The sequence below is a fragment of the Ornithorhynchus anatinus genome, chromosome 17 (assembly GCF_004115215.2).
Source record: "Ornithorhynchus anatinus isolate Pmale09 chromosome 17, mOrnAna1.pri.v4, whole genome shotgun sequence".
Taxonomy (NCBI): domain Eukaryota; kingdom Metazoa; phylum Chordata; class Mammalia; order Monotremata; family Ornithorhynchidae; genus Ornithorhynchus; species Ornithorhynchus anatinus.
Genome location: NC_041744.1, coordinates 40940564 through 40967383, shown reverse-complemented (window position 1 = coordinate 40967383; position 26820 = coordinate 40940564). Strand labels below are relative to the sequence as shown.

Sequence of the window (26820 nt, the reverse complement as noted above, 5' to 3'; positions counted from 1 at the left end):
TTCCATTTAAAAAACATTTTTATTATTTTTTGTTCCTATTCACACACAGCCCCAGGCACATCTTAATTGCACTGTATTTTACTCCATGTCCCCAGCATGCAAAATGAAGAGAATGAATGTCATCCTCCACTGGAGAAAGGATCTCACCAGAGAATTCCTGCAGAGACTCAAGGCTCCAGAACAGTCACATTTTTCTTGCAAACACAGTAGTGCAATTGGGAACATTTTTCAGGAGCAAATGAATTCTTTCCCTTGAAAGAGACACACTCCAATTGTGACAGGTACTTAGCCGATACCCTGCAAAGGGGAGAGAATAAATGACATTTCATCTTTCAGTGGATTGTGAACTAGGAAAGACCTGTTCTGACTTTGGAGGATCTGTGTGTGGGGTAGGGCCAGGCCTTCCACTGAATTGGTTTGAGGAAAAGAGAGAGATGGGACCTGGAAGACCCTGCTCTTTCTCCTACGGAGACCCTGTGGTGATCAAGCTAGGCTAGTCTCACACCTGGAGATAAGGAAAAGAGTCAGAAGCATTAGGAAAGGGAGTTACTCAATTGCTCCTGAGTACTCCCTGTAGTGTCAATCACTTACCTGCTAGCATCATCTGGAATTCAGCCAATGGCAAGAGAAGATTAGGGACAAGGAGGAAGGGACTATTTAGTTGGGTAAGAAGTCCTTGCACACCTTAGCTAGAATGTGTGCAGGATCAGGATTCAGCATGTTCTATTCTTTGGGCACAGAACATAAAGACATAGGAAAAGTATATTCAGTAGCAATGGATTACTTCTGGCAAACACCACTTCACAATTATAAATATCTTTCAGCAGCCAAATAAAAGGAAACTTCCTGGATGCCTCCATGAGCTAAACATTACTGATTCCATCACAATGAGGTAGAGATTTATATTAATGTCTGTCTCCCCCTCCAGGCTGTAAGATTTTTGTGGACAGGAAATGTGTCTGCTAACTCTGTTGCACAGTGCTCCACTAAGCACTTAGTATTATGCTCTGCATAAAGTAAGTGGTCAATAAATACCAGTGATTGATAGATGTGCAGATCAGAGCATCTATTTGATGACCAAATAGATGCTCTCAACTCCACCCTCTCTACTCAACTCAACTCACTCACTCCCCTGTCCCTTCGTCGCTCTCGCACCTCCAACCCATAGCCCTGGATCATCTTCACTGACCATCTTCTTCGCTCTTATGCTTGAGTCGCTGAACACTGCTGGCAGAAATCTAAACCCCAGGACAAGTTCATCCAGTTTAAGTTTGTCCTTTCTTGCCTTTACTCTGCCCTCTCCTCTGCCCGGCAAAACTATTTCTCTTACCTTATTGACACCGATGCCCATCTTCCTTATCAGCTGTTCTGGACATTTAACTCCCTCCTCAAGGCCCCTGTTCCTCCCCCTCCCCCATCCCTCACCCCTAACAATCTGGCCATCTACTTCTCTAAGAAAATGAACACCATCAGGTTTAAGCTCCCCCAAATTACTCCCCCACCCCAGCTCCTCTTGACCCCCTCTTCTACTTTCCCATCCTTCCCAGCAGTACCTTCAGAGATTTTCTCCCTCTTCTGAGGTGTCATGCCTCCACATGTGCTTCAGACCCCATTCCCTCCCACCTCATAAAAACTCTTGCCCCTTCCCTCCTCCTCTCCTTAACTTCCCTCTTCAACCTCTCACTCTCCAATGGCTTCTTCCCCTCTGCCTTCAAACATTCCCACAATCCCCCCTTCCTAAAAAAACCCTTCCTTGACCCCACAGCCCCTTCCAGTTATCATCCCATCTCCCTCCTACCCTTCCTTTCCAAACTCCTGGAGCGAGTTGTCTACACTTGCAGCCTCAAACTCCTCTCCTCCAACTCTCTCCTGAACCCCCTCCAGTCTGGCTTCCATCCCATCCACTCCACTGAAACCACCCTCTCAAATTTCACCCATGACATCCTTCTTGCCAAATCCCACAGCTCCTACTCCATCCTAATCCTCCTCGACCTCTCAACTGCTTTTGACACCGTCGACCATCCCCTTCTCCTCAAAACGTTATCCATCCTTGGCTTCATTGACTCTGTCCTCTCCTGGTTCTCCTCTTATCTCTCTGGTTGTTCATTTTCAGTCTCCTTCTTGGGATTCCCCCACCCCCACTCCCCTCCTCTCATCTCCTAACTGTAGGGGTTCCAAAAGGATCAGTTCTTGGTCCCCTTCTGTTCTTCATCTATACTCACTCCCTTGGGGAACTCATTCACTCCCACAGCTTCAAATATCATCTCTACACGGATAAAACTCAAATCTATATCTCCTCCACTGTTCTCTCTCCTTCCCTCCAGGCTCTCATCTCCTCCTGCCTTCAGGACATCTCCACATGGATGTTCTCCCTCCACCTAATACTCGGCATGTTTAGGACTGAACTCCTTATCTTTCTTCCCAAACCCTGTCTTCTCCCTGACTTTCCTGTCCCTGTGGAAGGCACTACCATTCTTCCCGTCTCACAAGCCCGCAAACAATGTCATCCTTGACTCCGCTCTCTCTTTCACCCAACACATCCAATCCATCACCAAAACTGCCAGTCTCATCTTCACAACATCACCAAAATTTGCCCTTTCCCCTCCATCCATACTGCTACCACATTAGTACAATCACTCATTCTATCTCGATTGGATTATTGCGTCAATAACCTTTCTGATCTCCCAAACTCCTGTCTCTCCCCACTTCAGTCTATACTTCACTCTGTTGCCCAGATTATCTTTCTACAGAAACATTCTGGACATGTCAACCCCTTCCTCAAAAATCTCCAGTGGTTGCCTATCAACCTCCATATCAAGCAAAAACTCCTCACTATTGACTTGAAAGCTCTCTATCATCTTGCCACCTCTTATGCCACCTCCTTTCTTTCCTTCTACATCCCAGCCCACACACTATGCTCCTCTGATGCTAACCTTCTCACTGTGCCTTATTCTCACCTGTCCCACTGTCAACCCCTGGCCCACATCCTACCTCTGGCCTGGAATGCTCTCCCTCCCCAAATTCGCCTGTCACACTTCCCCCTCTTCAAAGCCCTACTGAAGGCTCACCAGTTCCAGGAGACCTTCCCAGACTAAGCCCCTCTTTTTTCCTCAGCTCCCCCTCCCCTCCAAATTGCCCGGACTTTCTCTCTTTTCTCTACCACCTCACCCAAGAGCACTAATATATATATGTACATATCTATTATTGTATTTACTTATAATTAATGCCTGTTTACTTGTTTTGATGAATATATTTCTATAATTCTATTTATTTATATTGATGCTATTGATGCCTGTTTACTTGTTTTGATGTTTGTCTCCCCTCTTCTAGACTGTGAGCCTGTTGTGGGCAGGGATTGTCTCTCTTTGTTGCTGAATTGCACTTTCCAAGAATTTAGCACAGTGGTCTACACACAGTAAGCACTCAATAAATATCATTGAATGAATGAATAAATCACAGCCACCGAGCAAGGAGCAGAATGCTGGATGGACTGTGGTCTCATACACTTCAAACTCAAATTCTCCTTAGAATTATTGTGTTAAACCTGGCCTCCAAACTGCCTGCTTTGATGCAAATGAAAGATCTACTTCCTGTGAAAGACTGATTGCCCCTGAAGGATCTTGGCACTCAGAAACCTAAATTTTAGGAAAGCATTTGATACTATCAGTTTATCTGTGCTCTGGAATTCCCATAGCAAATGTGGCAGCTCTGAAAAGTTCATCATGGCTTTGATACTATCTCATGATGGCATGGCTAGTCAGGTCAGAGCCAAGGATGCCCTGTTTGATCCATTTCCCATTGCCATGCAGAAAATCAAGGATGTGTAGTGAGCCTCTGATCCTGTTCAATTTATTCTTTACAACCCTGCTGGAGGATGCACCAAGAGACCTGGATCCAGGTGTTGGAATACACTCCCACACCTCTGGGAAACTCTTCCAACTCTCCAGTCTGCATGTCATCCAAACTCCTAAAAACACTCATTTGAGAATTCTTGTACACATATGACTGAGCCCTAAAGGCCCACATCCAAGAAGGCATTCAAATGATTGTAAACTACTTCAATGAATCACTCAAGTGTTATGGGATGAACCTAGGTCAAAAAAACACTGAGCTGGTGTATCATTTTAAAGCAGGGAAGCCATGCATATAATCAACTAGCCAACAAACAGCTAAACACTGTCACAGAATTCTGTTTCTTAGATAGCCCAATGGCCAATGATGCAATGATAAATGAGAGAACCAAATCAAAAAGACAGCCCATCCTCTGGGGAATTGTCAGACTGTTGTAACAGGATGGTAATAGGCTCCAGACCAGACTAAAAGTCTATAAATCTGTAATGTTGTTCAACCTTCTCTATGACTGTGAGATCTGGATGCCACACAGGCACCACATTCGATTGAGCACCTCCATCAGTGTCATTATGAACTATACTCCATATCAAGTGGCAAGACAACAAGCAGTGAAATTCTGGAATGTAGACAGTCTTCTAGCACTGAAGAGCTCTGCTCACTTTAACACAGCTACACTGGGTGCAACATGAAAGGAGAATGAGGGAGAGCAGGATACTCAAGCAACTGTTGGATGGTGAGCTGGAATTGGGAAACCAAAAGCAAGGAGGACAGAGAAGCATTTTTAGGACACAGTTAAACAAAACCTCAGACAAGGCTGTTCCCAGCTGAAAACATTATGTCAGTTTCTAAGGATGATGATGATGATGATCATGATCATGATTTTTAATAATAATAATAATCAAAGTGGATATGGCATGGTGTATCACTACCAAGAAAGAAGTGGGTCTTTTGAACAAAACTTTTGTAAGGAACAAGGGACAGGAAGAAAACAGTGTCAGGGGCTACTAAAATTAAATATGATAATACAACAAAGGGCAACCTTTTTGTGTGAACAGTGTGGCTGGGATTGTGGATACCACTCTGGTGTTTTCAACCACACATGCTCTGAGGAGTGAGTTTCATTGTTATTGGTGTCTGCAAATATGAGTCTCAGTACTACCTAACCTGACCACAACCTCATATGCTCATACATCTTTTCACTGAGTGTAACCTCATTTTTCCCATTGTTCAGTCACACAGTATAATTTAGATTATGGGTCTGCAAGGTAAAGAATACAAGAAATATCATTATTGTATCAGAGCAGTGGTTCATACAGCCCAGTAGTCTTCCTCCAACAGTAGCAGCAGGATTCTGGAAAGATTGTGATGGTTGTCCTCCTTGACCTCTAATCTTATGATTGCACATGGAACATCTAATACCTCTAGGTTTTCTCAGATAGAGGTACAGTGAGTAAGTTGGCATTAGAGGAACAAACTATGCAAGTTGAAATAAGAATGTCTCATCCATGAATTTATCCCAGCCTCTTACGAACATGCTGATATTTTCAGGCTTTGCAGCTTCCCTAGATGCTGTTCCTATCAATCAATCAATTAATCAATGAGTAGTTGTTATTGACTTCTTACTGTGTATAGATCACTGTACTAAATTCTGGGAAAGAACCATATAATAAAGTTGGTAGGTATGGTCCCTGGTCACCAGAGCTTACAGTCTAAAAGGGGAGACAGGTGCTAAAATAAACTACAACTAGGGGAAATTTCAGAGTACAAGAATTTGTATGTAAGTGTTGTGGGGTTAGGGGAGAGGTGAATATCAAGTGATAGAGATGCAAATGCACAGATGATGAGGAAGGGAGAAGTTAGAGGAAAGAGGGTGATTAAGGGGAATGAGGGCTTAAGGAAGGCCTCTTGGGGGAGATATTATTTTAGGAGGGCTTTGAAAGTGGGAAGAGTGGTGATCTGTCAGATATGAAGGGGAAAGGATTCTTAGGCCAGGAGGAGGATGCAGGTAAGGGGTAGACAGCAAGACAAAAAGGAACAAGATACATTTAATAAATTGGAATTAGAGGATCAAAGTATGTAAGTAGTAGTAGGAATGAATGAGGTACAGTAAGAGGGGAAGAGCTGATTAAAGGCCTTAAAGCTAATTACAAAGAGTTTCGGATGGATGAGGAAGTGGATGGGCAACTATTGGAGGTTTCTGAGGAGTGTAGAGTATTAGATTGAACTTTTTTTTTTCAGAAAAATGATCCAGGGAGCAGGGAGAAATGTGGACTGGAGTGGGAAGAAAGAGGAGGCAGGTGGTCAGTAAGGAGGCTGATGGAGTCATCAAAGCGTGAGACGAGAAGTGCTTGGATCAGTGTGGTAGCCATTTGGATGGATAGGAACAGGTGAATTCTAGAGATGTTGTGAAGGTAGAATCACCCAGATTTGGTGAGAGACTGAATATGCAGGTTAAATCAGAGAGGTGAGTTGAGGATAATGCCAAGGTTATGGATTTGTGAGAAAGGGAAGATGGTGGTGGTGTCCACAGTGATGGGAAAATCTTGTGGAGGACAGGGTGTAGGTGTGAAGATGAGGAGATCTGTTTTGGGCATGCTGAGTTTGCGGTGTAGACAAGACAGCCGAAGAGAGATGTTATGAAGGTGGGAGAAAATGCAAGACTGCTGTGAAGGAGAGATATCGGGACTGGAGAGGTAGATTTGGTAAAGACCCCCACAGAGATGAGTGAGGAAGCCATGGGAATGAATGAGTTCTCCAAAGGAGTGAGTTTAGATGGAAAATAGAAGAGGACTGGACACTGAGGGACCCCCATTGCCAGAGGGTGAGAGGCAGAGAAGAAGTCTGAAAAAGAGGCCGAGAAGGAGCAGTAAGAGAGCTAGGAGAAATACGAGAGGACAGTGTCAATGAAGTCAAGATTTAATAGAGTTTCTATGAGAAGCTACATAAAGTTGACCTATATTACACAGACTGAAGAGGAAGATAAGGAGAAGAATAAGAAGGAGAAACCTGATGGAGTAGGATAGGAGGGAGAGAGTAGAGGAGAAAGGAGGCAAGAATAGAGAAAAGGAGAATGGAAAATGAAGGGGTACTGAAGGAGGGGGACAGAGAGAACTGCTTTACTTTAAGTGACAGATACACAGTGGAGAGTAGGAAATGGTGGTCTCAACTGGGAGGTGAAGAGGAAAAGCAGTGGACCATCCCGGGAAAATTTTGACTAGGGTCAGCAACAGTGGGCCCAGTGCCCTGAGCAGATGGAGGTTTGACCGTGGTGGTCTCAGATTTGTTTGCTGGCCAACTCCTGTAGACCATGTTCCTCCCTGGCGCTCTGCTTGCTTTCATCAGTAACTTCTGGGAAGGAGTCAGGGAAGTGGCATTGCTTCCCTAAATTATCATGGAGGAGGGAATGAGGTTGAAAGCCTCTTTTCCTCATAGAACACATCCCAATCACCCTGTGGCCTAGAATTTGTTCCCACCTTTTCTTGCCCATGCTTAGGCCCAGGAAGCCTCTTGCTGGTCCTTTCTAGCCCTGCCCTCAATCCAGAGGCAACCCAAAGAGCAGGCAGAAGTGGGAAGGTCTGGGTCCAGTTGAACTGGGACTTGAATGTGTAAATGGAAATTGGATATTTCATTACTGTAATGCTCACTGTGCATGTTCTTCTGCATTGACTGAGTCAGTGGAATTTCCTGGACCGGTAATGGAGCCCACCTGTATCTGGAGAATCCAGGGTCATCCAGCCACATCCACTGACCCTGGGTCGTGTTATACTTGTACCCGATCCAGAAATACTCATCTCTTGGCCTCATCTCCTGGACCCTGACCTGTGGAATCAATGGAAATAAGCTGAGTCCTGACAGTCCCTCAGCCATCACTCCCTCCCCCTCACACACAGCCTGGGTTTGTCACCAACCAGCTCTTAGCTCTCCAGGAAGGAGATCAGGCCAAACTTCTTTCCAAGCTTGCCCTCTGGAAGGATGAAGTCCCTCTGGGTTGTCGGCCAACATGGGGACCCCAGTTGATTCTGGGTTCAATGGGAGATTTTTTCAAATGTGTGGGACCCTGGGTTCTCCCAAAGTTCTCACCGCTTCAGCCTCATCCTCCAGGACCAGGAGCCGGGATTTCCTGTTGGCACAGTTTCTGGCACTGGCCTCCCAGCTCTGCTTCTCTCCTGAGAAGTAGTAACACTTGCTGTTGCTCAGCCGCCACCCCGGAGGACAAAGCTCACACACAGTACCTGGGGGAAGGACAGATAGTTGGGATGGTAGAAATTTCCATGTCTTTGGCTTCTACACTGCGAAACAAAAAAATTGAACCTCTAGTGTCCAGGAATTTGTTATAGTGAGGATTTTTCTATCATGTAAATATCAGGCTAAATGTCCTAATTTTAAAGGCATGGGGAAGCTGCCCTCTCCCTACCCCCATCTCAGTTATACCTACAATAAAGTTTTCATTGACACCAAGGACTCACTTTGTCAGCCCTCCATGGAGGGAGCATGGCTGGAATCCAATAGAGTCATCAAGAAAGGAGCCAGAAAGTGGCATGTGGCAGGCTGAGAAACTCAGAACTAGGAATAAGACTGGGACACTTCCACCAGACTCAGAGAGAGGAGTGATCTCCATGCTTCCTGAACTTCTTCTCTACACTCCTTGCCTCTTCCCCAGTGAGCAGAGTCCATAGGGAGGAGCAGTGCCCATGGGGAGGCAGAAGACCCCATGGGTATTGAACAAAGCCTATGGAGAGTATGCACAGCATATAACATAATAATTAATAATAATTATGTTATTTCTTAAGTACTTACTATGTGCCATGCAACGTGCTAAGCACTGGGGTTGATACAAGGTAATTAGGTTATCCCAAATGAGGCTCACAATCTTAATCCCCATTTTATAGATGAGGTAATTAAGGCACAGAGAAGACAAGTGATAAGTGGCTTGCCCAGGGTCACACAGCAGATAAGTGGTGGAACTGGGATTAGAACCAACGTGCTCTGACTCCCAACTGTGCTCTTTCCACTAAGCCATGTTGCTTCTCTGCATATGGGAAGTTAGAGGAGTCCTTGAGCAGTGGGGCTGTACTATATGCTTGAGTAGCAGATCTTTGTTTGCCCTGATCTGTGCCCCTCTCCCATCCTCTACAATCCACTCATCCTCGCCGAGGTGGGGTCGAGATTTCCCAATGCAAATCTTTTCTGAAGAAGGATCAGGATGAAAAGATCTCTTCTGCTTCAAGGAAGATCTCATGGAGCTACTCCCTTCCTGGCTATCTCCATCATGGTCAGGACCATCCATTTGGTTTCTGGACAACACTTCACAACATTTCACCATCTCTCCTCACCATTTTGCTCAGGGCACAAGTCCTCCTTCAGAGTCACAAGTCTTGTTGAGTTCTCCACCTTTAAGACCATATTTTCCTCACAACTTGACTCATGTCCTAAAAAAATTAAACAGGAGAGAAATGTAAAATCAATCAGTCAGTGGTATTAATTGAGTGATGACTGTGTACAGAGCACTGCAATAAGTGCTTTGGGGAATACAAAATAACAGAGTTGGTAGACATGTTCTCTGCCCAGAAGGAGTTTCCAGGCTAGAAGGGAAGAGAATGAATAGAAAGATGGAAAAGTGTCATTTCCCTCACTTGGGTTGTGCCCTCTGAGTATGTATTTAGTAGGATATGGACCATGGAGATATTGGGGAGGAGGGTTTCCCAGTTGGTAATGAATGGGAGGTTTTGATCCCAACTGCCTCAGGGCTCCTCTAAGCTGTCCGAACCCTCTGTCCCTGGACCAGATCCTTGGACATAATGGCTCATGAAGGGCATCCAATTCATGGCTCCATGGACTCATAAGTCTGGTTCAGGATGGACATGCACAAACACAATCTAGACATGACTTATGGGCTTCTCCTCCAGACAGAGGAAGAACTTCTGCACTGGAATCTCTTGAACAAGGGGAACAGCCTGGGAGAAGGGAGAGAAGGGCAGAACAGCATATAACTTCCATCCTTCATTGTCCTACTAACTCCATTCACAGCAACTGCTAGCTCAGTTCTTGCTCTTCTCTACGCCAGATGGATGGACAACTTTTAATGTCATAGGTCCAGCCTGGAGTCACCATTTTTAAAGAATGAGAAAAGTGAGTCATGGGGATCAATCAGTGGGATTTATTGAGTGCTTAATGTGTAAAGAGTACTGTACTAAGAGTTTGGGAAAATACAATACAATCGAGTCAGAATGTACAATCCCTACCCTCTAGAAATTTACAGTCTACAAGGGGAGACAGACTTTAAAATAGATCAGGGATTGGGGAAAGAACAGAGTAGCGCAGGTGACTCAACAAGACCCCTACAATAGTGGTGGGGAAGCTGTCATGCAGGAATCTTCTATTATTATTACTATTATTATTATTATTTGTTAAGGGTTTACTATGTGTCAAGCATAGTTCTTGGTATATATGGAGGCTTTCAGTGTAGGGCTGCTGGAATGGGAGAATGAGTGCCCTGATACTGAAGGGAGGGGAGAGGATGGAGCATGTTTCAAGCATTGGGAAGTTGAGGTAGAGATGAAACTAGCATGCCCGTTTCCCAGGGGCAGAGACAGGAACATAGTAAGGCCCTAGTGGGCCCAGGGAAGTGTATTTGGAGAGGGCCCCATAATCTGACATATTTCCTGTCCTATCCTATCCCTCCTTTCCTAGAATGAGCATGTCCCCCCCAAAAAACTTCCAAGGTAATTTTTAATCTAGAGGGACGAGTAGCTAAGGTTAGGGTTTTGTGAGCTGCTTGATCCACATGAGAACTGGGGGAATTTTACGATCCTAAAGGGAAGAGAAAAAAGGAGTGCTCTGGATGAAGTAGAGACAGCCAGAAAAAAATGGCACAATCCAAACCTAATCAACATAAAGCCCAGAAGAAAATCTGTGCATTTAGAATCAATCAAACTTATGACATTGCCTCAGGTTTTATCTAGTGGAACATGAAATTCTTCTTGGAATTTGAGAGATGACTTAGAAAAAAAATCACTGACCTTTTGTCTGCAGCTCACAAAATTGAACAGAGAATCAAGTTCCATTCCAGATCGGGGGGTGTGGTAAAGCCAATTGGTAAGTGACAGTGTTTCCCTGGGTTTTCCCTTCTCACTTCCAACCCATTTCATCCCGAAAGGAGCCTGGTATTATTCATTCTGAAAACGTGAAGGACCTCCATACTCACATTCCAGGTTGGGAAGGATTCCACAAAATTTCCTGACTCTGATATGTAACAGGGTAAACTGTGTTCAAATTCAGCACTAGGACAGGTCAAAGCACTCACGTTTCAGGATCAAATAGAGAACTGTACCCAGCAGAGCGAGCACAGCAATCCCCAGAAGGATGATGGTGACTATGTAACAGCAGGAACACCGAGACCTGTGACCTAAAATAGAGAAAGGACAAGACTGGCTCCCTTAGTCATATGGACTCCATCCAGGAGAAGCAGCATGACTTAGTGGAAAGAGCTTGAACTTGGGAGTCAGAGGAAGTGGGTTTTAATTCCAGCTCTACCACTTGTCTGCTGTGATACTTTGGGCAAGCCACTTAACTTCTCTGTGCCTCAGTTACCTAATCTGCAAAATGAGCCCTGTGTGGAACAACCTGATTACCTTTTATCTATCCCAGCATTTAGAACAGTGCTTGGCACATAGCACTCAACAAATACCATTATTATTATTATTATCCTAGGCTTGACCAACTATCACAGGATAGAATGGACACAAAGTCTTTCACGGTCCTGCCATCCAGAAGTAACAGGTGGAACCTGAAAAACTCTGCTTTCACCTGTGGCAATCATGGCAAGAGCAGAACAAGGAGACCATCAGTGTAAGAATAAAGGCATCCGCTTAGCACAGCCACAGCTCACCACCACTTACTGCCCAGAGTTATTTCCGCAGAAGCTTCTACAGCACGGAACTACCACCAGCAGCAACAGCAGCAGTAGCAGCAGCCGCCGCCGCAGCAGCAGCAGCAGCGTCGTCCTTAGGGGTTTAATCCTGTGTGTGCATCTCTGTTCCTGCATTTTTGACTAAGTGAGTACAATGTCTATGTGTGTGAGTGTGTATTTGCACGTGACCAATCAATCAATTGTATTTATTGAGCACTTGAAAATCACTTGTATTAGGGATTTGGGAGAGTACAAAATAATGGAGTTAATAGACATGCTCCCTACCCATAAGACTGTGAGCCCCATGTGGGACAGGGACTGTGTCTGACCTGAATAATTTGTATCTATCCCAGTGCTTAGAACAGTGTATGACACTCAGTAAGCGCTTAACAAATACTATTAAAAAAAAGAGCTTACAGTCTAGAGGGTGACAGACATGGAAATACATTACAGATATGTACATAAGTGCTGTGGGGCTATGACTACTGGGGTAATCATCAAGTGCTTAAAGAGTAAAATTCAAGTACTAAGGTGATGAAGATGGAAGAAGGAGTAGGAGAAATGAGGGATTAGTCAAGGAAGGCTTCTGGAAAGAGATATGATTTTAATAAGGCTTGGAAGGTGAGGAGAGTGGTGGTCTGTAGGGTGTGAAGGGGGAGGGAGTTCCAGGACAGAAACAGGATGTGGGCGAGGGGTTGGTGGCAAGATAGACGAGACTGAGGTACATTGAGTAGGTTGGTGTTAGAGGTGCTAGTGAAGTGAGCAAGGTGGGTTGTAGTAGGAAATCAGTGAAGAAAGATAGGAGGGGGCAAGATGACTGAGTGTTTAAAGCCAATGGTAAGGATATGGAGGTGGATGGGCTATTACTGGAGATTTCTGAGGTGTGGGGAAGATGTGAACTGAATGATTCTTCAGAAAAATGATCTGAGCAGGAGGGTGAAGTATGGATTGGAGAGGCAGAAATGTCAGAGAGGAGGCCGATGCAGTAGTTAAAATGGGAGATGATAAGTGCTTGGACCATCAAAGTAGCAGTTGGGATGGAGAAAAAAAGGACAGATTCTAGAGATGTGAAGGTAGAACTGGCAGAATTTGGTGGCTGACTGAATATGTTAGTTGAAAGAGAAAGAAGAGTCAAGGATAATGCCAAAGTTGTGGACTTTGACATTGTGGACTAAGACAGAGAGGATGTTGGTGTTGTCCATACTGAAGGGAAAGTTTGGAAAAGGAGAGGCTTTGGTTGGGAGGATGAGGAGTTCTGTTTAGGGAACGTTAAGTTCAGAGTACTGGTGGAACACCAAATAGAGCTGTTCTGAAGCCAGGAGGTCTAATACCAAAGCTTCCACATGTCTGCTATGTGACCTTGGACAAGTCATTTTACTTCTTTATGCCTCAGTTACCTCATTTTTAAAATGGGGATTAAGACTGTGAGCCCAGTGTGGGACAGGGACTGTGTCCATCCCAATTACCTTGTATCCACCTCAGCACTTAGTACGGTGCCTGGCATATAGTAGATACTTAACAAATACCACAATTATTATTATTATCATTATTATTATTCTTAAAAGAGAAAGAGCAGGGCTGCAGAGGTAGAATTGAGATTCATCCTCTTAAAAATGGTGGTTGAAGCCATAGGAGTAAATGAGTTCTCCAAGGGAGTGGGTATAGATGGAGAATAGAAGGGGACCCAGAACTGAGCCCTGAGACCCTCAGCGTTAGAGGAGAGGAGCCCGCAAAAGACTGAGAAAGAGCAATTGGAATGATAGCAAGAGAACCAGTAGGTAGTGTCAGTGAAACCAAAGTCAGATAGCCTTTCCAGAAGAAGGAGGTGGTCCACAGTGTCTAAGGCAGTGAATAGAGAAGCAACATGGCCTGAGGGAAATAATACAGGGCTGGGAGTCGGAGGACATGGATTCTTATTCTGGATCAGCCACTTACCTGTGATGTGAATTCTTGTGTGACCTTAGATTGTGAGCCCTCTGTGGTACAGGGACTGTGTCCAACCTGATTACCTTTTATCTATCCCAGAGCTTAGTAAAGTGCCTGGCACAGAGTGAGCACTTAACTGGTACTATTAAAAAAAAAGGTCGATAAAGAATTGGATCAAGTAGAAGCCATTGGATTTGGCATGAAGCTCTCAGGAGTGAAGGGGGCTAAAGTCAGATTTCAGTGGGTTAAGAAGAGAGTTGGAGGATAAAAATGGTAGGTGAGAGATGGGGTGACAACTAAGGGAGCCATGGGTCCAAGAGAGCTTTTTTTTAGGACAGAGGTTACATGGGTATGTTTGAAAACAATAGGAAAGGAGCCATTAGAAAGTGAGCAGTTGAAGATGGCGACTGGGTGGCGGGGGGGTGGGAGGGGCGCGAAAGGAGGGGGCAGTTACTACCACATTAATGCAAGCACTTATTTTATCCCACCTTGATTATTGTATCAGCTTCTTTGCTGACCTCACTGCCTGCTGTCTCTTTCCACTCCAGTCTACATTCCATCCTGCTGCCCCAATCATTTTCCTTCAAAAAACATTCAGACCATGTTTCCCCACTCCTCAAGAAGCTCCAGTGGTTGTCCATCCACCTCTGCATCAAGCAAAAACTCCTCACCATTGACTTTAAAGCACTTAACCATCTTGGCCCCTCCTGTCTCACCTCGCTGCTCTCCTACTACACCCAGCCAGCACTCAAGGTTCCTCTGGTGCTAACCTTCTCACTATACTTAAATCTCGTCTACCTTGTTGCCAACCTCTCGTCCACATCCTACCTCTGGCCTGGAATGCCCTCCCTCCTCATATCAGACAGATAATTCCTCTCCCCCATTTCAAAGCCTTATTGAAGGTGCATCTCCTCCAGGAAGACTTCCCTGACTGAGCCCGCCTCTCCAATTCTCCCACTCCCTTCTGAGCCACTCGTACTTGCTCCTACAATCATCCTCTTTCCCTTCCCCATGGCATATATATATATATATATATATATATATATGTATATATCTGTAATTTTTTTAAATTTATTTTTATTAATGTCTATCTCCCCTTCTGAACTGTGAGCTCATTGTGGGCGGGAATGTGTCTGATGTTATATTATACCCTCCCAAGTGCTTAGTGTAGTGCTTTGCACACACTAAGCACTTAGTAATAATAATCATAATGTTGGTATTTGTTAAGTGTTTACTATGTTCAGAGCACCGTTCTAAGTGCTGGGGTAGATACAGGGTAATCAGGTTGTCCCACATGAGGCTTACGGTTAATCCCCATTTTACAGATGAGGTAACTGAGGCACATAGAAGTAAAGTGACTTGCCCACAGCCACACAGCTAAGTGGCAGAGCTGGAATTTGAACCCATGACCTCTGACTCCCAAGCCCAGGCTCTTTCCACTGAGCGACACTGCTTCTCTAGCAATAAATGTGATAAACAATAATAATAATAATAATAATGATAAGGTGAGAAAGGATAGGTTAGAAGCACTAGTGGAGAGGGTAGAATTTGAAAGGAAGCGGGAGATCTCCAATAGAGATACTGCTAGGAAGGCTGAGAAAGTCAAAGCGGGTGCATGAGTAGGAAGACCTGGAGAAGATGAAGTGCATGGCAAGGTTATTAAGGATACTAGATGGGTGGTCAGAGGGACAGGGGTCATAAGGAGAGAGTCAAAGTTTGAAACAGCTCCCATGGACAATGGTCATGGGAATCAACAAGAAAAGGGAAATATTGTGCCAAGCAGAGAAAAGGGAAGAATTAAAGCAAATGAGGATGACTTCGAGATGGTTGGGGTCCAGCAATGCCCAACAACAAGCACACAAGAGCAGAGGAAGTGCACCATGGATTTGAGCCAGGTTATATGGAATTGGCAGAAGGACAAGGGAGAAAGGGAATCCAGGAGCAAAGGAACCACTTCTTTCCCAGGAGCTTCCATAAGGGTCAGGCTTATTCATTCATTCAATCATATTTATTGAGTGCTTACTGTGTGCTAAGTACAATTCAGCAATAGACAGAGACAATCCCTACCCAAAAATGGGCTCACAGTCTAGAAGGGGGAGACAGACAATAAAACAGAACAAGTAGACCGGCATCAGTAGCATTAAAATAGATAAATAGAATTATAGATATATACACATCATTAATCAAATAAATAGAATAATAAATATGTACAATTGTTGTGGGGCATGGATGGGGTAGAGCAGAAGGAGGGAATAGGGGCGATGGAGAGGGGAGGAGGAGCAGAGGAAAAGGGGGGTTCAGTCTGGGAAGACCTCCTGGAGGAGGTGAGTTTTCAGTAAGGTTTTGAAGGGGGAAAGAGAGCTAGTTTGGCAGATGTGAGGATTGAGGGCATTCCAGGCCAGAGGTAATAATAATAATAATAATAATGTTGGTATTTGTTAAGAGCTTACTATGTGCCGAGCACTGTTCTAAGCGCTGGGGGAGATACAGGGTAATCAGGTTGTCCCATATGACAACTCCATTTTACAGATGAGGTAACTGAGGCACAGAGAAGTGAAGTGACTTGCCCACAGTCACACAGCTGACAAGTGGCAGAGCTGGGAGTCGAACCCATGACCTCTGACTCCAAAGCCCAGGCTCTTTCCACTGAGCCACGCTGCTTTCCTTAGGTAGGATGTGGGCCAGGGGTTGACGGCGGGACAGGTGAGAACGAGGCACAATGAGGTGCTTAGCAGCAGAGGAATGGAGTGTTCGGGCTGGGCTGTAGAAAGAAGGGAGGAGAGGTAGGAAGGGGCAAGGTGATGGAGAGCTTTGAAGCCAATAGTGAGGAGTGTTTGCTTCATAGGAAGGTTAATAGGCAACCATTGGAGGCTTATGGAAGAACACAAAGGACCCAATAAAAAGGAAATAGCTCACCTTGCTCACTGTTTTTTTGTGGGCTGGAACTGATTGTTATGTTTTTTCTGAGTGCAGTTCTCATTGCTGATCTCCAAAGTTTGGGCATTATAAGGTCACAGAGAAGCCAATTGTAGAAAACAAAGGAGTCAAAACAGAAATAAATCAAAATATGTTGAATCAGTTCATATTTCTTATTTCTACAGCAGCCATGTGGGGCAGACATCCATCTCATATGCGCCAACCTCTATGGAACCATTTCATCAAACCAACCAATTAATCGAACATGAAGCTCCTGGAGAACCAAGACATCTGCTAGGAGCTCAGACCAATATCACAATAACCCTGCTGAATTCAGAAAACTCAGTTCAATCTATAGTATTAATTAAGCACTTACTATATGCAGAGCATCGTACTAAGTGCTCAGGAGAGAACAATACAACAGAATTAGTGGACACGTTTTCTGCCACTAACAAGTTTACAATCTAGAGAGGGAGGTAAACATTTATATAAATATAACAGTAAGTGGGAAATTCTCTTTGATCCTTTTTCCAGGTACCTGTCAAGTCATTAGGCATCAAGTCTTTAGGCAAGGTGGCCAAGTGAAGTCACTGTTAGAACCCAGGGGAAATTCTGTCTCTGAATTAAAATTTTTAATCACATTGCTTAATATCACGGAACTAGAGCTGAAGTTAGTAACTTTTCTAAATTCAACTTCAGCCAAGGCAGATGTGGAAATAAGAATTCCCACCAGCACCAATGGATCAGGCTGTATAGGCCCCAGAGGCCATGAGTGAACTACATCCATTCATTCATTCATTCAATCATGCTTAGAACAGTGCCTAGCACATAGTAAGCACTTTACAAATGCCATCATTATTATTTATTGAGCTCTTACAGTGTGCAAAGCAATATACTAGGTACTTGGGAGAGTATAGTACATCAGTAAACAGATTCATTCCCTATCCACAATGAGCTCACATCCCCAAACTAGGCAAGATTAATAACAGGATTTAGTGAATCACCCAAATGGAAAGATCGTGACACAGAATCCTGAAGGAGAGATTTGCTAGATAATCATCAACAGTCCACTTAGAGGTCAGCTTGATTATCAGTTCGTGCAGTTGAGCCTGGTTTGGCTGCTTGGGAAATGCTGATAAATCTGGCTTTGGCTTTAATCATTGACAAATTATGGTCATGACAAAATTAACTCACACAAACCCTTTTTTATCCCAGGAGGGATCTCAGAGATATGAGTCAGGCTTGCAACCCAGTCTCAGCCAATTCCAAGCTCCAAAACTTCCCCGGTACAGCTTTCCAATAGAGCTCAGCTCTGCCTCTGAGCCGGTGGAGCTTTTCATTCCACTAGCGTAGTCAGTCCCCACCCAAAACCTTCCAAACCACTATGGAGGGGTGAGGTCAGGTCTGGCCTGAACCACCTTGTCCAGGCCATCAGTCGCCAAGACAGTTTCTGGGCAGTTGGTAAAAAAGGCCTACCACCGGGGAAACGTTTACTACACCAGCAGCCTCCTGCTGCATCTCAGGCCTCAGATAGGAGAGAGAGGTTTTCAGATTTCGGACACGGGAATTGCTTACCTTTAAATAGCCCCTCCCAAAGGGAAAGCTCATCTACCTAAAGAGTTAATCACTATCTGATGGCACTGCCGTGAGCACAGCCAATCACAAGGAATGATTAGGGGAAAGGAGAAGGGACTGGCCTTGGGTAGACTCCATGAGCCATGAGAACTCTCATATCCTCCATTCTAGGTCCAGAGACCCAGGTGCCCAGGGGTGGGTTCTCTCTGGCAGAGTAGGCTAGGCACAATGAGAAGAGCTGTTTTCACCAACAGGGACAGGGCCTGAGTATGTATGGTCCAGAAGACTCCCTGGGACCACTTGCAGTGGAAGTCAAGGGTCTGTGGAAGGGGGTCTCACTTTAAGGAAAGAGTTTTTTGAACCTGAATTTATATTAAAGAGCTATTGCCCAAATATCCTGCTAATTTCTGCCTTTTACCCTGAATGGTAAAGACAGTTTATATTGTACTCTCCCAAGTGATTAATACAGTACTCTGCACACAGTAAGTGCTTGATAAATATGATCGATTGATTGACAGTTTAAGCCCTCAATCGATAATTTACAGAAACTAAACTGCCACACCTGTCCATTTATTGTTAAGTCTAACTAACAACAAGCCAGCTTTGATCCATAACCCCTAGTGCCTGTTTCAGGGGTAGATGGATGAGACTCATGCCGGCTAGGAAAATGTCCCCTCAGAGCGGAGTCGGGGAGGGAGAGAAACTTCTTCCATTCTCAGCAACCAGATCTCACAGACAGAGGTGTGATTAGCTGGACTTCAGATGCATCCCAAGCTGTCTGGGGAACAATCCTGAAAGGCATGTAGTGGTGGCAGCAATTTAAGAGAAGACGTTGAATTAATGAGAGTACATTTATGTCCACACTTAAAATAGCCCCTTCCTCAACTGGGAACTTTTGCTGGCACTAGGATCCTGGGACATTTCTTGGGGACTGGTGTCTTAAAAGTGTTCCTGTGGGTTACTGTGGCTAGGACCGAGGCTGCAGAGACCAACAAACCACCACAACATGCCATCATGGTACATCTGAAGAATGAAAGTGACTCGGGCCTCATCACAAACAAGAAAGCAGTCTTGCTTAGATGGCAAGACCATTTCAATTTCCTCCTCAATGTAACTACTTGTAATTTATTTTAGTGTCTGTCTCCCCTACTGGACTGGTCATGTCTTTCGATTCTGCTATACTCCCCTAAGTCCTTAGCACAGTGCTCTACTCACAGGAGACAGTAAATTATGATTGATCCAACATACAAAATTTATCACTGAAGCAATGTGACCTAGTAGAAAGACCATGGACCTGAGAGTCAGAGGACCTGGGCAAGTCACTTAACAACTCTGTGCCCCAGTTTCCTCATGAGGATTAAATCCTACTCTCCCTCTACTTAAACTGTGAGGCCCATGTGGGATAGGGCCAGTGTCCAACCAGATTAAGCTGTAACTACCTCTGCATTTAGTACAATGTTTGGCATATGGTAAGTGCTTAACATTGTTATTATTATTTTTGTTATTATTTTCATCATCATATCAGCATATGAAAAACTGACACTTGTTCCAACTACTGAGAAAGCCATAGAAGAGCCATGGAAAAAATGTCAAAAGCACCTGGATCCAATAACGTACCTCCTGAACTCTGCAAGAATGGAAGGAACACGCTGTTTAAACACTAGTTTAAGCTCTTTTGCAACAAATGGAACATTGAGGAAATGATGTCATCATCATGTTAATCCTCAAGAAGAAAGGTGAAAGATCAGATGGTAATAATTACCAAGGCAACTCATTGCTTTCCATTGCTGGTAAAATCCTAGTGAGAGTCCTCCTAGGTCACCAGAAGAATATCCCTCATGAAATAACAACATAGTTTCAGATCACAGCATGACTCAGAAGGTATGATCTCTACAGCACGACAGATGCATGAAAAGTGCATGGGACAGCACCAAGTCCTCTTTCTGGTTTTCCTAGACCTTATGACAGAATTCGATAGCCTCAGTAGTTCTGGACTCTGGAAATTACTTACCAAAGGTGAGTGTCTTGAAAAATTTATTAAAATTCTGAGAAAGCCTCATGGAGGTAAGGCTGTTTGAGTCATGGCCCGGGCTGCCCTGTCCAGTCCATTCCTCATCTCCAAAGGAGCAGAGCAGGGATGTGTAATGGTGGACCCAGGTCTGTTCAACACTGCAGTGGTGGCCAAACTAGGGTTAACCCATACATAGAAATGGGAGGAAAAATCTCCAGAGATTCTGGAATAGGTAATTACCTACTTCTTAGGTATATCCTCCTAAAAGGTGGGCTAAATTGCCTAAGTGCCAACTAGTGGTCTGTCAGCAACATCTAGGGCACAGCTAACCCCAGGGGAGGCTTGGGAAAAAGGAGGGAGTGAAGCTAACTGGAGAAAAGCCCCACCACCATTTTAAGTTTAGTCAGGACAAAATATTTTGGGAGTTTGTATGTAGAGTTCTGTCTATGCCAGGATAACCTGAAAAGAAAAGGGAGACCCAGGCAGTATTGTGATAACCCATTAATAATAATAATAATTATAATAATGATGGCATTTGTTAAGGGCTTACTATGTGCAAAGCACTGTTCTAAGTGCTGGGGAGGCTACAAGGTGATCAGGTTGTCCCACAAGCGCCTCACAGTCTTAATTCCCATTTTCCAGATGAGGTAACTGAGGCACAGAGAAGTTAAGTGACTTGCCCAAAGTCACACAGCTAACAAGTGGCTGAGCTGGGATTTGAACCCATGACCTCTGACTCCCAAGCCCATGCTCTTTCCACTGAGCCATGCTGCTACTCTACCATTACCTCATGGTGGCATGCAGCAGGGATGGTCATGAACCTCCTGACCTTTCCAAGATGGCCACCCCTTGGCACATTCTAAGATGGCACCCTTGACATACCTTATCAAGTGCCTGGCCCACAAGGACACGGTCAGAGGATACTGAGGGTTGCTAGACCTGATCTGTAATCAGAGTGCCACCATCCCCTTCCCCAGCAGTTTCAAATGTTGCACCTGCACGGGAACCATCTTTCATTCCTACTTTAGTATCCTCTCCTCTTCCTGTGTGATAGAGTGCAATGGTAGAGCCTGGGGATGGGACTGTGTAGAACCAGGGAGACTGGAAGTCAGAATGAGGCATGGGTGATTGCTCTGAACAACCCCAAAAGAGAGATTGTAGCAGTTGTCTCTGCCCACAGCTGATTTACTACAGGTGCTTGGTGAGCTGAAGAATGAACAAATATTGGAGGATTTTGAGGAGCGAGATATTCAATAACTCATTAGCTAACTAACTAGTCTAGTGGGCTGCCATTAAAAGAAAGGTTGCTCTTCTTTAGCAAAAGCTTCAAGAAAATGGGATATCAAATGATAAGCCCAAAAACTGAAACTGGCTCTAAATGGGGCAAAGACATCAGCACAACAAGGACCTATCTTGTCCCAAAGGGCAGGGGCTGGCTGGCAGAGAAGTAAAGTGGTAGTGTCAATCAAGAAATCTTCTGAACCAATCCGGACAGAAGATATCCAGAAAACCACATTCAGCTGATCGACAGTCTGACCAGAGCAAATGCTAGAGCTTCACCCTGATCACTAACCGGCACTGGGAATGATATAGCATTTCTCAATCCCCTTTTGTCGCTGACACACTTTTAGTGATTCCTTGCTCCTTTCCACTTCGGAATACAAAGTCTCAGCTGCACACTTCATCCTTAGTCCATTGTTTCTCAAGAAGTTCCAGGGGACTGTCACAGGTCCTGATCCAGCCAAGAACAGAAGCAACATGTTCAGGGGCAGAAATTCTTCAAATTCTTCTGGGCAGAAAACCCTCCAGACTCATTATGCCCTGGGAGAGGTGAACTGAAAACCTCCCTGACAATGTTCTTCTCTCTCAGTGGCTTGAGAAGTTAAGTTTTTCCCTTTCTCTTCTCAGTTCTTCCTCCCCTCTCCTTTACCCTTTCTTATGCCAGAGGACAGGCATGAGAGGATGGAAAGATAGAAAAATGGAAATCTCACAGCCAACTAACAGGACTAGGCACAAAGTAGGTCCCAGAAGCTTCAGTGTGTCCAGACCAGTAATCAGGAGGGGGTCAGCTGGTGACATAATGTCAGGGCAGGATTTGGGAGAAGGAAGACTTAACCATCTGTATTCCCAAATGCTTTCCACCCCCTTACCCTGCTCCCATTTCCACCCAAACTTTCTTCTTGACCCACTGCAGTCACACTTTCACCCGCTTAACTCCCCCAAGGCAGTTCTCTCTAAAAAATCCAGTGATCGCCTCAAAGCCAAATCAAATGAACTCCACCCTGTCCTACTCCTCCTTGGTTTCAAGAGCCTCCTTGGATGTTGTTGATCACTCCCTACTCCTAAAAATGCCATTTCACCTTGATGTCATGGACAGAGTAATGTCAATCAATCAATCAATCGAGTGCTTAATGGGTGCAGAGTTTGAGAGAGTCTAGTAGAGTTAATAGACACAATCCCTTCCCTCCAGGGCTTTAGAGTCTAGTGGGGAAGACAGACATTAAAATAAATTACAGATTGGGGAAACAACAGAATATAAGGATATATACATGAGCACTGGGAGGGGGAAGGAGTAAATGAGAAGCAAGAAACAGTGTGGCCTAGTGAACAGAGCTCAGGTCTGGGAGTCAGAGGACCTGGGTTCTAATCCTAGATCCATCACTTGTTTGCTGTGTGACCTTGGGCAAGTCACTTAACTTCTCTGTGTCTCAGTTCCCTCATCTGTAATATGGGGATGCAGACTTTGCCCAGCCTGAGTAGCTTGTTTCTACTGTCTAGCACAGTGAGCACTTAGATACCATATAAAAAATACCAAAGTGCTTATTTAGGAGGTACGGACTTAAGTGTATAGATGACCTAAAATGGTGATTGAATGGAGTGGGGAGGTGAGAGGAAGGCTTTCTGGACAAGATATGATTTTAGTAGGGCTTTGAAGATGGGAAGAATGGTCGTCTGTTTTATTCAAAGAGGGAAGAAGTTCTAGGAGAGAAGGAAGGCATGAGCAAGAGTCCATGGCATGAGAGACAATAATAAGTAAATATGTGTTAGTGGAGTAAAATGTTGAGTTATTGTGGGAAAGGATCAAGGAGAAATATTGGGAAGAGATCTGACTGCCTTAAAAACCAAAGGAAAGGAGTTTCTGTTTGATGCAAAGATGGGTTGACAACCACTGGATGTTTTGGAAGACTGTTATGTGTGTGGAACAATTCTTCAGAAAAATAATCTGGGTGATAAGCAGAGTGATTCAAACAATCAATCCTCTAATAATAATAATACTAATAATGTTGGTATTTGTTAAGCACTTACTATGTGCAGAGCACTGTTCTAAGTGCTGGGGAAGTTACAGGGTAATCAGATTGTCCCATGTGAGGCTCACAGTCTTAATCCCCATTTTACAGATGAGGGAACTGAGGCACAGAGAAGTTAAGTGACTTGCCCACAGTCACACAGCTGACAAGTAGCAGAGCCGGGATTCAAACCCATGATCTCTGACTCCCAAGCCCGTGCTCATTCCACTGAGCCACGCTGCTTCTCTAAGTTCACTGTGGGCAGGGAATGTCACTGTTTATTATTGTATTGTACTTTTCCAAGCACTTAGTACTGTGCTCTGCACAAGGTAAGTGTTCAATATAAATATGATTGAATGAATCAATCACTCAATTGCTGCTAAGTAGAGCACTGTGCTAAATGTTTGGGAGAATAGAATCCCTGCCCACAAGGAGCTTACAGTCTAGAGGGTGGTATGGACATCGAAACAGGAAATAGGAGAGCATGAGGATGTGCACAAAAATGCTGTAAGCCTGAGGGTGAATATCAAGTTGGGTAGGGATTGTCTATATCTGTTGCCGAACTGTACTTTCCAAGTGCTTAGAACAGTGCTGTGCACACAGTAAGCACTCAATAAATACGACTGAATGAATGAATGAAAAGGACTTAAGAGGTAAAAATGTGAGTTTATAGGTCATGAGCAAGGGGCAAATGATGAGAGAGTTGAGGAGCAAAATGTTAGAGGAGCATAATGTGTGGGTTGGATTGTAGTAGATCAGCAAAGTAAGGTAGGAGTGGGTGAGCTGACAATGCTTTGAAGCTGAAGGCAAGGATTTTCTGTTTGTTGGAGTAGTGGATGGGCAGTCTTTAGAGGTTATTGAAGAGAAGAGGTATCTGCACTGAACTTGTTTTGGAAAAATGACCCAGGCAGCATAGTGAAGCTCACTATGTGCCAAACACTGTACTAAGTGCTGGAGTAGATAAAAGCTAATCATATTGGATGGAGAGAGACAGAAGGTAGGGAGGTCAGCGAGGAGGGCTGAGTCAATAGTCAAGGTAGAATATGATAAGTGCTTGGATCAGCACAATAAAAGTTTGGGTGGAGGGGAAATGTTGAATTCTAGAGATGTTTTGAAGATAGGAACAATAGGATTTGGTGGTGGAATGTTTGGGTTGAAGAAGATAGATTGGTAGCAGATAATTCCAAAGTTTCAGGTTTGGGAGACAGGGAGAATGGTGGAGTTGTCAACAGTGATGGGAAAGCCAGGGTTTAGCTGAGAAGTTGAGTTCTGTTTAGGACATATTAAGTTTGAGGAGTCAGCGGAACATCCAAATAGACATGTTCTGAAGGCAGAGGAAAATACAGTACTGTAGAGGAGAGAAATAAAAAAATGGTATTTGTTAAGCACTTACTATGTGCAAAGCACTGTTCTAAGCACTGGGGGATACAAGGTGATCAGGTTGTCCCATGTAGGGCTCACAGCTTTAATCCCCATTTTACAGATGAGGTAACTGAGGCACAGAGAAGTTAAGTGACTTGCCCAAAGTCACACAGCTGGCAAGAGGCAGAGCCAGGATTAGAACCCACGACCTCTGACTCCCAAGCCCGGGCTCTTTCCAGTGAGCCACGCTGCTTGGACAGGAGAGGTAGCTTTGGTAGTCATGCATGTAAAGATGGTTGCCGAAGCAGGAGAGATTTTACAGAGATCACACTGTACCAGTTTTGTTTATGAAATAGATAGTAAGGTCACCAGGGGTGAGGGACAGGAGGGACAGGGGCAAGGGGTTTAAGGAGGGCGTTAAAAGTCTGAAACAGCCAATGTGAGCAATGACAAGGGAGTCAATCTGTAAGTTCATTTTGAGGAGGGATCGGGCCTAGCAACTATTTTGTATTGTACTTTCCCAAGCACTTAGTACAGTGTCCTGCACCTAGTAAGTGCTCAAAAAATACCATTGATTAATTGGGACTGTTGCTGGGCAGAGGAGAAAGCAGAGTTGTAGCAGGCGAGGATCAGTTCTCCTTCTGAAGGTTCATAGACTAGCTAAAGTATTTACCAATTTTATGTAGCTCATTTTACTCACTGCTACAAGTTACTAAGCCCAATCACTTAATTATTTTAATTTGAATACCTGTCTTATTAAAGATGAATTTACCTTCCTTTATCAAATCCAGCCCATTCAGCTGCAATTTCAAACCACTAAAAATTTCCAATATTGTATCCCACATAGATTGCTATTTTGATTATACCATTCTTGAGCAAAGTCACATCTCCCCAAGAGGCCTTCCCCAATTTAACCGTCTTTTCCCTGGCTCCCTCTCACTTCTCATCACCCTTGTACTTATATCTGAACTCTTTATTCACCCCTCCCTCAGTCCCATAGGACTTATGTACATAGCTATAAATTATTTACTTATATTAATGTCTATCTACAGCTTTAAACTATGAGTTCACTGTGGGCTGGAACTGTATCCACTAACTCTGTTGTCTCCTATTCTCCAAGGACATAGTACAGTGCTCTGCATTCATTCATTCAATCTTATTTATTGAGCACTTACTGTGTGCCAAGCACTTTACTAAGCTCTTGCACACAGTAAGCGCTCAATAATACCACTGATTTGAGGAAAAGAACATCTCTCACAAATATATCAAACGTAACTCCATGTCTTTCAAATGAATCTGTAAAACACTCTAGGTGTGAGCCAAAAGACGCATTTCATTCACCTTCACTTTGATCATGGAAGATGTACAGGAAGATATTAGAAAGAAATATGCACAATAGTTTGCAGAAATTTCCAACATTACATCTTACTTATGAACAATTAAGCTAATCTATATTTTCCAAAGTGTTAGATATTAAATTAATCCTGTCTCACTCCTGAAACTGGTCAATAAGAACAAAAGTGATGACACTTTAAGGTTATATTTCAAAACGCATCTTAACAATATGAAGGGCATCGCTCCTCTCATATTGAATAAAATCAACCTAAGCTTGAAGCTAGATATACACTTATCCCTCAAAATCACAAGGATTGAATTTACAAAAATCTTCCAGGCTTTTTTCCATAGGAGCATAATAAATCTTGTCCTGTTCAGAACAAAATGAGCAGTATGAATAGAGTGAGACATTACCTGGAGTTGGCCGGTTCTGTGCTCCCTCAGATGAAATCTCTTTATCCATGATGGCAATGCCCTCTCTCTCCATGGCTGTTGCTCCTCCACCTTCTCTTTAACTCTCACCGCCTCACCCCCCCCACACTTGCTCAGTCCTGCCTGCTCACTAATCAAGGCTGGGACACCTGTTTAGGCTGAAATGAGCTACAGGACATCCGCTGGCTCCACCATTTCCTTTGAAGTTCACCTTT

At 44.1% G+C, this 26820-nt stretch overlaps 1 protein-coding gene across 2 annotated transcripts; it reads right to left on the bottom strand.

Moving 5' to 3' along the window:
* Positions 1-26820, bottom strand: LOC103167621 (killer cell lectin-like receptor subfamily F member 1). Of its 2 annotated transcripts, XM_029082869.2 has the most exons (7): positions 26588-26820; positions 16604-16669; positions 11156-11257; positions 9186-9281; positions 7933-8084; positions 7559-7671; positions 1-297 (listed from the first exon to the last, which is right to left on the bottom strand). In XM_029082869.2, exons 1-7 carry the CDS (start codon positions 26658-26660, stop codon positions 168-170), a joined length of 732 nt encoding a protein of 243 aa, XP_028938702.1. In that variant the 5' UTR covers positions 26661-26820; the 3' UTR covers positions 1-167. The 2 variants fall into 2 exon arrangements, with proteins under 2 accessions (XP_028938702.1, XP_028938705.1); XM_029082872.2 differs by lacking the exon at positions 11156-11257.

What these genes read in the sequence shown, in the direction of transcription:
- LOC103167621 (XM_029082869.2), bottom strand. Translation starts at nt 26,660, where the DNA reads ATGGAGAGAGAGGGCATTGCCATCATGGATAAAGAGATTTCATCTGAG. An exon ending in TGGAGGATGAGGCTGAAGCG is followed by an intron (nt 7,672 to 7,932) that starts GTGAGAACTTTG and finishes TTGATTCCACAG; the next exon opens with GTCAGGGTCCAGGAGATGAG. An exon ending in CCTGGATTCTCCAGATACAG is followed by an intron (nt 298 to 7,558) that starts GTGGGCTCCATT and finishes TCCCCTTTGCAG; the next exon opens with GGTATCGGCTAAGTACCTGT.